Raw genomic sequence first — 12,150 nt, 5'->3', positions numbered from 1 at the left:
CACAGGTTTCATATGCAAATTACTGTGACCGTTAATCGAGTTACAATGGCCACGTGTACTATTCATAGAGGATCGGGGGATAGCTGCAATCACAGCATCGTAAGATGGTGACAGATGTACTCTTACCCCCCCCTCCTCGGTTCAGGGATGGTCATTCCCTATTCACGCTAGTTGGCCTCTTTGACTCTCCATTAAAACCAGCATTCCTCACCATCGAGGATGTGCACACCCCCGTTCAACTTGCTGGGATTTCTACACCTGGATTATTTAGCATGCATCAAGCCCCACAGTGCACCAGTAAATATGCAGCTCAGAGATTTTTGGTCACCGTCAGCCGTGCAGATGGGGTTTCTGGATTCATAGTTGAGAACGCACAAACACAGGCAGTGGATGTACACACAGTTTGATGCAGGTTAAAGCCTTGGACCCTGGCAGACAGGTGGCTTTGTGTTGAAACACAGAATGCGATAGCGGGGGGTTGGGGTGGAGGCGGTGGGACTCTAATCATTATGCACCAGGCAGAATGGTGGCGCTCCGCATTTTTTCCCCATGTTCCTGAGTTGGTCGGCACATTCCGCTGGCATTGTTATCTGCGCTGTTTCCTGCGGCCCACAGCTTTTGTCAATCTCTCCCCCCATTGTCCTGGCTTCTTTGCTTCCCCGGCGCTAACAATGGCTTTTTTTCTCCCTCTTTATATATATGTGCACTTTTTGCCCTTGTGTGTTCTGTTTGTTTTGTTCTGCTGTCTGCCGTGTTTTTCTTTCCTCCCTGCAGCAGAGCTGGGAAAAAAAGAAAACAGCCCCAAGTTGATTTGTCCAAGTTCACCGTGGTTCAGCCTTTCTCACTCAACCTCCCCCTTGTTTCACACCCCCCCCAACACCAATCCCCACCCCCCACCCCATCTCTCTCAGGTGTTGTATGTCTCTCTGTCCTCTAACCCATTTTCGTTCTCTCTCTCAAATAGTTGCAAACCTGTACAAACACACAAAAATGCACACATATTATATATACATACTGTAGCCTTTTAGTCAAGACCACCCAAGACAGGACCAATTACAGAAGAAGTCTTTAAGGGGGAGGGGTGTGTGTGAGTCGAGTCTAAGTCAAGTCAAGAATTTGTGTGGTGAGTCTCATTCAACACCATCGGGGCCAAAAGTTAAACATGGTTAACTGTAGTAGTCTATCGTCATAGCATAAGTCAAAATTTCACCACACTGTAATATTTACTAAAGCTTTTCCTCCCCTTCGCCACGGAGGGAACGCTTCAGACTCCAATTTTTCAATGTTTCAGAGTCATATATTAATGATAATAAAAAAGATAGATTACACATCATGGATCTCCTCAGGGGAAGTTTGACTTTTATTTCAAATATGTAAAAAAAAAAAGTCAATTGAAGTCTCGTACTCAACTGGTCTTGAAAAAAGATCACTAGTTCACACTGTCCGAGACCGAGTCGAGTCTGAGTCATTACGCTGTGACGTTCGAGATGAGACCGAGACCTTCAAAAATATGGACTTGCATATGTGGTCCATTTGAGAGTAGTACAACCCTACTTAAACATAGACAACATAAACTCTTCTATTATTGGAAAAGGCCTGGCTATGGCATAACCCTTGACCTTTTGCAACCATGCCAACACATTTACCATCCAGCTTGAGCCTTCGCGATGTTCCCACACCTTGGGTATTTGCACTGTGCAGGCAGCTCTCTCGCTGCTTTTATATGTTCCCTCTCATCTCTCCTAGACCGTGCTGACATACGCCTGCTAAATTTTTCATTCAAAACCAATGTACTAGTTATAGGTACACAGGCACACACACACGCACACACACAACACACACACATGCACTCACACACAAAACCAGTCATGTTGTTTATTTTTTTCTTGTTTCATAATTATAAGAACTGCAGGCCCTTTGTCTTCTGTGTGTAACTAAGTAACACCAGTTATTCACCTGAAACCTCTCTCTCTCATCTCTCTCTCTCCTCTCTTCCTCTCTCTCTCTCTCTCTCTCATCTCTCTCTCTCTCTCTCTCTCTCTCTCTCTTCTCTCTCTCTCTCTAGAATGGTTGAACCCAGCCCCCCAGCGCTGCATCTCTATGCCAACGGGGATGTCAGCATGGGTGTCGGTGTTAAATTGGAAAAAGAGGAGCCTGGCGAAGGGTGCGGCGCCATTACCAGTGTTGAACCAGCTAAAACATCCCTTTCGCGAGATTGGCCAGGAAATCAGCCGGTGGAGGTCCGCCAGCTCACCCCACCCCTCTCCCGTTCCCCTTCGGTAAGACCGCGGTAGGAGAGAAGAAGTGGAGTTGGTCCCCGGGTGCTGCATCTACCCAGTGCCTCTATACGATAGGATGGGTTGAATGCAGAAGACATATTCATTGTAACCAAACATGCACAATGACAAAACAAAGTGGCTTTCTCATTGTGGTGAGAAAGTAGAGTTGGTCGAAAGTTCATTTATTTGTCTATTTATTTTTTACTAGAGCCGTGAAATGAGTGTTGTCAATATTGGCCTCTGTCTGTCTCCTGACAGGAGGGCTCCCCAGGTAAGGAGCTGAATGAAGGCAGGGCCCCACAGACGACCAGGTGGACAACCCATCCTCAATGAAGGTAAGGCCATGAGGCTGGTCTGTGCACCACTGTGTATCTCATACACACTCTTGCTTCTTTGTGTTGAGTTGATTTTTTTCAATGTCAGTCTTTCTCTCTCTACCTCATGCACACCACACACACACACACACACTCACACACACACGCACACACGCACACACGCACACATGCACACAGGTAAAAGCGTTTGCACATACTCCCTCAAAACTTCAACAGCTGTATATTTTGTGTATTTGAGTACACAGCGTTCTGTCACGATTCAGCATTACACAATGCAGTCTACTGAAAATCAATAGGAACTGCAGATTGTATTAAGAAGTGAGGGTGATGTTTTAGCTCCTAAATGTGCTGAGGGAATGGGTTTTTTTTGTTTATTTAACACTTCATATGTGGATAAAAGCCGTTGGAGCCTCTCCCGAGACTCTCTATGCCCTCAAGTCTTTCACCGGCCGCAGCGCCTCGCCTTTCCCGGGGAGCTCTTTTCAGGTCTTTTGTTTAAGAGTCTTGCTCTCAAATTCTCACCTACTACCTGACCTTGAAATGCACTAAGTCCAAATATTGATCCACTCAAACACTCAACCTCCTCTCAGACGGATGAAACAACCTCTACCCTTGTGCACCTCAAATGTCTACTTCAATCAACAACATTAGGGAGACACAGGAGAAGCTAAGAAAGTACTTTTTGTGTCGGGAGTTTATATTTGATAAAATGCATTATTTCACAACAGCTAGCACAGGCCGGTGTGCTTGGAACTGAGTATTTTGTTGTGTGCTGCCCACAGTAATGCCGACCATTGAGAAGCTGCTGAAATGCCGACTGGAGGAAAAGCTCTGGATAAAAGCTGTGTGGGGGCAGGACAACTCAAAGGTAAACTCTCAGCCTCCACTGTCCTTTATCCAAACATTCCACCTCCACATGTCTTTTTCTTACACGTGTCTGTCATGTCTCGCCTAATATTCTGCAGCTATTTGCAAAGTCCCGCCGCTGCCGAGAACAAAGTTGGAAGGTGAGGCGCTTACTAATGCCGGGGACATGCTGCGATGTCTTGCAGCATGGGAGGAAAAGACAATGCACTGCACATCTAACTAGTTTTGTTGATCTTAGAGATATGTACGTGGTTGTCTATTCCGTTGCCTACCAACATGGGGATTGCTGGTTCGAATCCCTGTGTTAACCTCCAGCTTGGTCGGCATCCCTACTGACACAATTGGCCGTGGTCTGCGGGTGGAAGCCAGATGTGGGTATGTGTCCTGATTGCTGCACTAGGGCTTCCTCTGTAGGTCAGGGGGCCTGTTCAGGGGGGAGGGGGGAACTGGGGGGAATAGTGTGATCCTACCACGCACTATGTCCCCCTGGAGAAACTCCTCGCTGTCGGGTGGAAAGAAGTGGCTGGCGACTCCACACGTATCGGAGGAGGCATGTGGTAGTCTGCAGCCCTCCCCGGATTGGAAGAGGGGGTGAAGTAACGACCGGGATGGCTCAGAAGCGTGGGGTAATTGGCCAGATACAACTGGGGAGAAAAAAGGGGAACCCCCCCCCCCAAAAAAAGAGATGTGTACACACATACACACACACACACACACACACACACACACACACACACACACACATACACACATAACGGTGGTTCTGAGGAGCAAATACATAAAATCGGCAAAAAAATGGACCCCCCCCCCAGTTGGCATTTTAGAGCTACTCTTGCTGTTGCCGCTGTTCCAACAACTCCTCTGCCTCTGCGCTGCAGATAACTCGTTTGTTCTTCATATTTAATTTGCACACAGATACAGTTTGATAAATACTAACCTCCTGAAATTTAACAAACTATGGTGATACTGCCTTTTCTTTCTGCTTGTTGCGCAGTTGTGTCTATCGAGATCGGAGAGAAACTGCCGATTCAGTCTGGTCGACTGTGCCAGTATTAGATGGCTCTGTGCTCTCAGAGGAGCTTGCAGCCTCCACCTTTGTGGCTATTTTTGAGTGCTCCAGCTCATTACCTGCGCCCTTCTTCAACATGTTAACAAGCTTAATTAAGCTTAGGTTAACCATACTGCATGTGCTGTGCAGCAATATTTAATTTAGAAATAGCTACAACAATATCAACAGCGCTATTATTACTAGCCATTATCACTATCACTATTATTATCATCATTGCAAATAATTTCCTATTTATTTATGTAAGCCTACCTTTTTATTGACTTTTTTCTTCATTGCCTTAGGTTGCCACTGCCGAGGCAATGGCTGCAGAACACTGTCCTCTGTGTATGGAAAACTATTGTCAAGTCCAGTCAATTTTATTTGTATAGCCCAATATCACAAATTACAAATTTGCCTCAAGGGCTTTACTTATTCGACTTTATTCTCTCTTGTATAATTGGTTGTATTGCATATTTTTTGAGCATGTATTTTTTTACTTTTTGTGGAGTAACCACAACAACACTGACCATGAAATCATCCAAAGTGACATGTAAATGCTCGGAAAGCAAAGTAAAAAAAAATCTGCGGCTCTAAACAAAAAGAAAATTTCACTTTCTCTCCTTTCCCACTTTTTGGAGTCTCTTTGACTGTCCCATGCTGTCTATGTGATTAAGTTTGCACCAATCAACCGATTCCATCGTGTTTCGTGTCAGGTACCCCGGAGTCCTCTAGCAGAGAAGGAGCTCCAGCTGTTGCTGATGATAAACCAGCTGAGTGGTTTGAGGGAGCAGCTTCTGGGGGCACACTCAGAGCAGAGGAATATGGCCGCGCTGCTCTTGGAGAAACAGCAGCAGCAGATGGAGCTGGCCCGGCAGCAGCAGGAGCAGGTACGGTAATGTGAGAACCACAAGATGAATCACGGCCTCAGGGTTGGGGCTGTGTTCGAACCCTGATCAGAAGTACGCAACTCGAAAGCTTGGCTGGGTCTTGTAGACTAGGGGTGATTTTTTTTTTTTAAGGCTAGCAGCTCTGTTTATTGTTGTTGTTTTTTTATAACGGAGCTGTGGCTCCATTTTAGAATACTGTTGTTTTTCACAGGAATAAAGAAGAAGGTACAATTTTTGTCTTTAGTCTGACTTGAGCTCAGAAGGGTGTGTCCAGTGGCCGCAGCTTAGAGTTTGAAAGAAATGGTGCAGATGACTACGCCTACTCCCAGCTTCCACTGAAGCCACTGAGCAATGAGCGTTGTTGACTGTTGCCTTTTCAGTCCCTTGCAATCAATGAAAGGTGTTCCCCCGCCTGCGTTGGGTCGGGCATTACATTGTGTCAGATCGCGGCATCAATTTCCATTCTCGATGGCCAACGCGTGCGTCAACTCTCATCTTCTCCATTAAAAATGAGGTTTAGATTGAGATTGTTTTCACATTTAGGCCTGTTTTCATTCTCATCATGGAATGAGAATAAGAACTATTGAATTACCATATGTGAAATAAATGATTATTCTCCTACCCTTTTACCAACACCTGTCTTGTTTCATGCTTAAGTTGGCAAAGGGTCAAACAGATTGATGTCCACAACCGACAATAATTAAAAGTAAAATCGATGAATAAAATTGTAAAGGCTGTAAATGGTAATATGAGTTTCCGATGAATACATACTTAATGGTTTAAGATAACAAAAGACAGCAATTGTAATGTTTACTGGCTAGATAAATAAATAAACTAAAAGAGTGCACTGTGCAGATCTCTGCCAGGTGTATCTCTCCTTCTCCGGTGCTAGGACTTGGCAACAAACCAGCTGAGGAGCTAGCACTCAATTGCGGTCTAAAACAGGTTTTACCAAGGTTTTGAATTGCCGCAACCATGAAAGGTCCTTGATCATACAGTCATAACTGTGCAGAAAAAAACATTTGTCTGACAGGCCCAGTAGTATGGGAGATTAGCAGCAGAAAGATACACACACACACACGGAGAGAAAAAAATAGTGTTTTTCCTGCCATTATAGACTTTTGCACAGCGCACAAGTCAACTGAACAGGGAATATGGGGGAAAAAAGGTTAATGTGCAATGCTCAAGCTAAAAAAATCTATCTAATAAAAAATGTCGCCTGTCAGTCTGTGGATGTGCAGCCTCCGAGGTGGACCCTCACACAAATGCAAGCAAGTCTACTATGAGCTTGCACTTTCCAAAAAGAAAAGGTTTGCTATGCAGCCATTTTGGTCTGACCCTAACCCCGTCTTTATATTCACAATATCATAAAGCTCAGAGGCGGCACGGTGGCACAGTGGTTAGTGCGGTCGCCTCACAGCAAGAAGGTCCTGGGTTCAAGCCCCGGGTAGTCCAACTCGTCCTGGGTCGTCCTCTGTGTGGAGTTTGCACGTTGTCCCCATGTCTGCTTGGATTTCCTCTGGGGGCTCCGGTTTCCTCCCAGAGTCCAAAGTCATGCAATTCAGGGGAATTGGCCATACTAAATTGTCCCTAGGTATGAATATGTGTGTGTGTGTGTGTGTGGGCCCTGTGATGGCCTGCTGGCCTGTCCAGGGTGTCTCCCCGCCTGCTGCCCAGTGACTGCTGGGATAGGCTCCAGCATCCCTGAGAGCAGGATAAGCGGTTTGGATAATGGATGGATTGCTAGAATAAAGCTTGGTAAACTGTTTACACTCGTGCATGTGCAGTTTACATCTACGCTTGACTCAGATCGGGCAGCGATAAGAATATGCAACACTTCCTGTTTTGACTGTAATGTAGAGGAGGTTGTTCCTTTAAAACTTTCTTTAATAACTTTTGATCATGTTGCTCCCCGATCTGAGCCAACTATAGATGTGAGTCATGCATGCACATGGTTGAGTTCGATCGGGCAGCGACAGAAAGCAGCGCTGGTTGAGTGGGCTAAAGAGTGAATGAGGAGAGGGAACGGCGATAGCGAGAACAAACATTTTTCGAAGGTTTTGAATCACTGCAACCACGAGAGGTTCTTCATCATACACTCATAACTGCTCAAAAAAAAATGTAGGCTTATAGGTATAGTAGCTTGCGAGATTAGCTGTGGACACACACACACACACACAGTCACACACACACACACAATGCATAATCCCCTCGACGGGGGGATAAAAACAATGTTAGTAATTGCAGGTTCATCATTAGCTTTATTCAAGTTTCAGTGCAACCATGGCCTCCTCCGTGGCTTTTATCAGCCTTTTACTGAGAGTCTGCTGAGTTTTTCTTTCATATGCTGGTTACACAGCCTCATGGAAAAAGACAGAAACAGCCTGAACAGCGTTGGTAAAATCTGTTCTAAGATCACCAGAGTGAAAGAAGAGATCTAAATTATTTTTACAACCAACAAATCCCCCAGAAACCAGCAGGTATTTTGGCTTCTACGGGACAAGTTCTTGCAAGTGAATTTTCTCTGTTTCCATCGGGGCGTCGTTATGTTTTACCTGCTTGTAAAACATAACTGTTATTCCAGATCGTTCATTCACAATGCAATTTGACTACTAAATGCTGCATAGTGTTTTTTTTAAATTTTATTTATCTGATCATTTTATTCTGTTTACTATTGTACTATTTATTGCATGCAACTAGCCTTATTAATATTATTAATTACTTATTGATCTTATAGATTTTATTCCACATTTAGCTCCCTATAGTTTTATTATTTATCGTTTGTGTTATTTGTTTGTTTGCTACTGTGGTTTGTGCAGAGGCTGCTCCAAACAAATTGTCCCTAGCAGGATTAATAAAGTTGTTTGTATTGTTAATTGTATTGTATTGCCACACCTTTTCTTTGGGTTCACTGCTCTCGCTCTCCAACCTTTCCAGGCAACTTTCCATCTCCTGTGTTCTACCTGCTCTTCCTCTTTCTTTCTCCTGCTTTCCTGTTTTTGACATAGTTTTGTGTGGGCCGTGTACCCTCATTACCCTGAGCTGTGTGCCACATCCGAGGCCGAGGGTCACCCAAAAGAGCGCCGCGTACAACACCCTAAATGTAACCGCTGTAGCTGTGGTTGCCATTGCTGGTGTGCAAATATCAACTTTTGCGTACGCATTTTTCGACACTTTCGAGTCGTGTTATTTGTCGTGTTATTTGGCTGAGGATGTCACCGAGCGCAGACAAAGACAAAAAGTATGGTGGCAGAAAAAAGGGGTGGGACAAGGGGAAATGGGCTGTTGGATGGGGTCTATTAGGGTGGCATCTGAGATGGAGCCTGTGTTGTGTTCCAGATAGCCAAGCAGCAGCAGCAGCTGATCCAGCAGCAGCACAAGATCAACCTGCTTCAGCAACAGATCCAGGTCAGTCAATCTGCGGTAGGGACCATCTGGGCCCGTCTTCAGATGTCAATGTCAGCATCACCCGGTGCCGGTCGTTTTGGGAGTCCAAAAGCCCACACGCACTCATTTTGAAAGATGACATCAGACAGAGTGTTGTTATAATTCTTGTATCCTCCTGTTTCTTAAGAGAAGCAATAATAACGTGATGGTCGGTATGTCAGGGATGCTGTAGATGACAGATGTAGCTGGGGCACTATTACCCGAGTAAAACATCAAGTTCTTCAAGGTCGTGACGGCTTTTGTAAGACAGATCCCAACAGGTTTTGACATTTCTCCAAAGTGGTGTGAATACATGAGAATAAAAGGAAAAGGATGGGGACGTCCAGGTAGCTCAGCGGTCTTTTCCACTGCCTACCTACACGGGGATCTCCGGTTCGAATCCCCGTGTTACCTCCGGCTTGGTCGGGCGTCCCTACAGACACAGTTGGCCATGTCTGTGGGTGGGAAACTGGATATGGGTATGTGTCCTGGTCACTGCACTAGCGCCTCCTCTGGTCGGTTGGGGCACCTGTTCAGGGAGGAGGGAGAACTGAGGGGAATGATCCTCCCACGTGCTACATCCTCCTGGGGAAACTCCTCACTGTCAAGTGAAAAGAAGCGGCTGGCAACTCCACGTGTATCAGAGGAGGCACGTGGTAGTCTGCAGCCCTCCCCGGATCGGCAGAGGGGGTGGAACAGTGACCGGGATGGCTCGGAAGAGTGAGGTAATTGGCCGGGTAAAACTGAGGAGAAAAGGGGGGAGAAATCCAAAAAAATAAAAAAAATATAAAAGGAAATGGACAGGAAAATAATCTTTAGCTCTCTTCCCAGTTTACCGCAGCATTTTCCGAGCAGCCAAAAAGCATGGTCTGCTTAACCACTGCCAGGGGCAGAATCTACTAGATGTGTAATGTACAGGAGAATGAAACACATACAGCTATCTCGTGTCACTTAAAAAGTGAAGCATGTGTGTACATGCAGCCAGAGAATCGGCTGGTCTTTTATTTTGACTCCGTGGCTGAAGTGACGAGAGACGAAGCTCCACGTAAGTTGCTCTCCCTCAGTGGAGATGTCAGACATGAATGATATACACTAAACATATAAACCAAGGACGAATTATTATCAAAATTACCACAAACTCAGGAATTGTATTGCTAAAGCTTAACCTTGCCATTTTAAATTATAGAGCAAGATTTTGCTGGCAAAATGATGTGTTTGAATGGTGCTGTGGGCTCTGTTATTACTGCGAATTAGACAATGTGAATGTTATTTTTTCCTTTTTGTCCAGTTGTTCACTACAGACAAATGTCTGCATGATAAAATGCAGACGCAGTAAGTCTTATTGGCGTGATAAATGAATTATGAAATTTTTGTTATTCAAAACAAACAAGCCATTTATTCTACTGGAAATAACACGGCAGTCTTTTATTTAGTGTAATTTCACCAAGGAATTCATATCACATTCATACCACCCAGTACTGGGCTCTGTCAGAGAAGTTGTGGTGTTGGATAACAAGTCCTGACATTTCAGACAAATGAGGGGTAACTTTTTTTTTTGTTTTTTGCATCTGTTCAGTGCTGCCCCTGTAAATGAATTATGCATTACTCACATATTTATTATTTATACTTAAGACAGGATGTATTTAAGTTGGCTATATCCTGCCTTGTCCCAGCAGGTGAACATGCCCTATGTGATGATTCCAGCTTTCCACGCCAATACCCATCCCCTCCCGGTCACCTCTGACCCCCAGATGACCCTTCCCCTGCAGCCAATCCCCTGCAAGCCAGGTCAGCTACCTACCGTGCCCCAAACATCCCAGCGAAAGAAATCTTTAGATGCAAAGCAGCACATAAACCTGGATTTCAACTCACTCATGCACCAACTGACATTTATGCTGTGCCCAAAATATACCCCTTTAATTTCGATATAGTGCACTATATTCACTTCCCTCCATTTAGTTCAAGTTCTGACTGGAAAATTCATTCGCTATTTGTCGCCCTCAAAGTTTGCCACGTTGTGGGCGTCCGGGTAGCATAGCAGTTTATTCCATTGCCTACCAACATGGGGATAGCCAGTTCGAATCCCCGTTTTGCCTCCGGCTTGGTCAGGTGTCCCTACAGACACAATTGGCCTTGTCTGTGGGTGAAGCCGGATGTGGGTATGTATCCTCGTCGCTGCACTAGCGCCTCCTCTGGTCAGTCAGGACCCATGTTAAGGGGGGTAGGGGGAACTGGGGGAATAACATGATCCTCCCATGTGCTATGTCCCCCTGGTGAAACTCTTCACTGTCAGGTGAAAAGAAGTGGCTAGGCGACTCCACATGTGTCGGGGGAGTCATGTGGTAGTCTGCAGCCCTCCCCGGATCAGCAGAGGGGGTGTAGCAGCAACTAGGATGGCTCAGAAGAGTGGGGTAATTGGCCAAGTACAATCGGAAGAAAAAGGGAGGAAAAAATGCTGCATTGCAGCTGAAGATGGAGTGTCAAACACATGTGCCCTACTTAATGCACTTGAAGGAATCTGATTAAGGTGTATACAAAGCCCAGTGAATGGAATGATAAATGAATTATTCCGACCACAGCAAAGTCACACAAGAGTTGTGCCTAGCATCTATGATATGATTCACGCTTGTTTTTTTAAGAGACCCGGGACACAGGAGCTCATATCAAATGTTAAATTCACCATTTGACTGCAAGACTTAACAGTAAAGTATGGTCCATGTGCCATCATCACCTAATATATCGTCAGCTTTCTTTAGCTGTCGCCACTCCCTTCTCCATCAATACTCACTCAACTCTCCATTAGCCATTTTGATCTGAAACAGTGAGCCTTCGTCAGTTCTTTTAATGCCCATCCTTACCTAACGTGTTGTCAAGGACACCCAATTGTTCACCAAAGTCACCATTCATTTGATTTGACAGAAATCACTGAACGCTTCGCCAGTGATCGGGAGCTTTTGATTCAGAGGTTTGCTTTGATGGAGCATTAGCACCACTGTGTATACTGGGCCTCCTCCTTATTTTACCTTTTGTTGGTTTCACAGAGAGACAATGGTGCTTACGGAGATTTGTCCCATCCACCTTCTTGTGTTATTATCGCAATTTATACTGAAATACTATAGTTGGTCCTTATTTTGCTGTTGCTTGAAGTGTGTCTCTTTAAAACCAAGTCCTCGACATCTTTAGAGAGAGCTGAGCAGAATCATGCTCCATCTCGACGTTTGCTTTACATAAAACGAAAAGTGAGCGTGTATTAGGCAGAGGTCAAGGCCTCAGGTGTACAATGCAGCACATAGTACCTCCCACACAGG

General features: G+C 45.1%; 1 protein-coding gene across 1 annotated transcript in view; it reads left to right on the top strand.

Annotated features, from left to right (window-relative positions):
- Positions 1–12,150, top strand: part of LOC130131836 (transcription factor SOX-13-like) — a 40,381-nt gene that overhangs the window by 15,000 nt on the left and 13,231 nt on the right. Inside the window, 8 exon segments of the mRNA XM_056301618.1 lie at positions 2,066–2,279; positions 2,538–2,568; positions 3,397–3,441; positions 3,444–3,482; positions 5,243–5,256; positions 5,258–5,416; positions 8,756–8,824; positions 10,519–10,630. Coding sequence (XP_056157593.1) covers positions 2,067–2,279; positions 2,538–2,568; positions 3,397–3,441; positions 3,444–3,482; positions 5,243–5,256; positions 5,258–5,416; positions 8,756–8,824; positions 10,519–10,630 — 682 coding nt within the window. The 5' untranslated portion in view covers position 2,066.

This window comes from Lampris incognitus, chromosome 2, assembly GCF_029633865.1.
Source record: "Lampris incognitus isolate fLamInc1 chromosome 2, fLamInc1.hap2, whole genome shotgun sequence".
Taxonomy (NCBI): Eukaryota; Metazoa; Chordata; class Actinopteri; order Lampriformes; family Lampridae; genus Lampris; species Lampris incognitus.
This window is presented reverse-complemented; position numbering and strand designations above follow the sequence as displayed.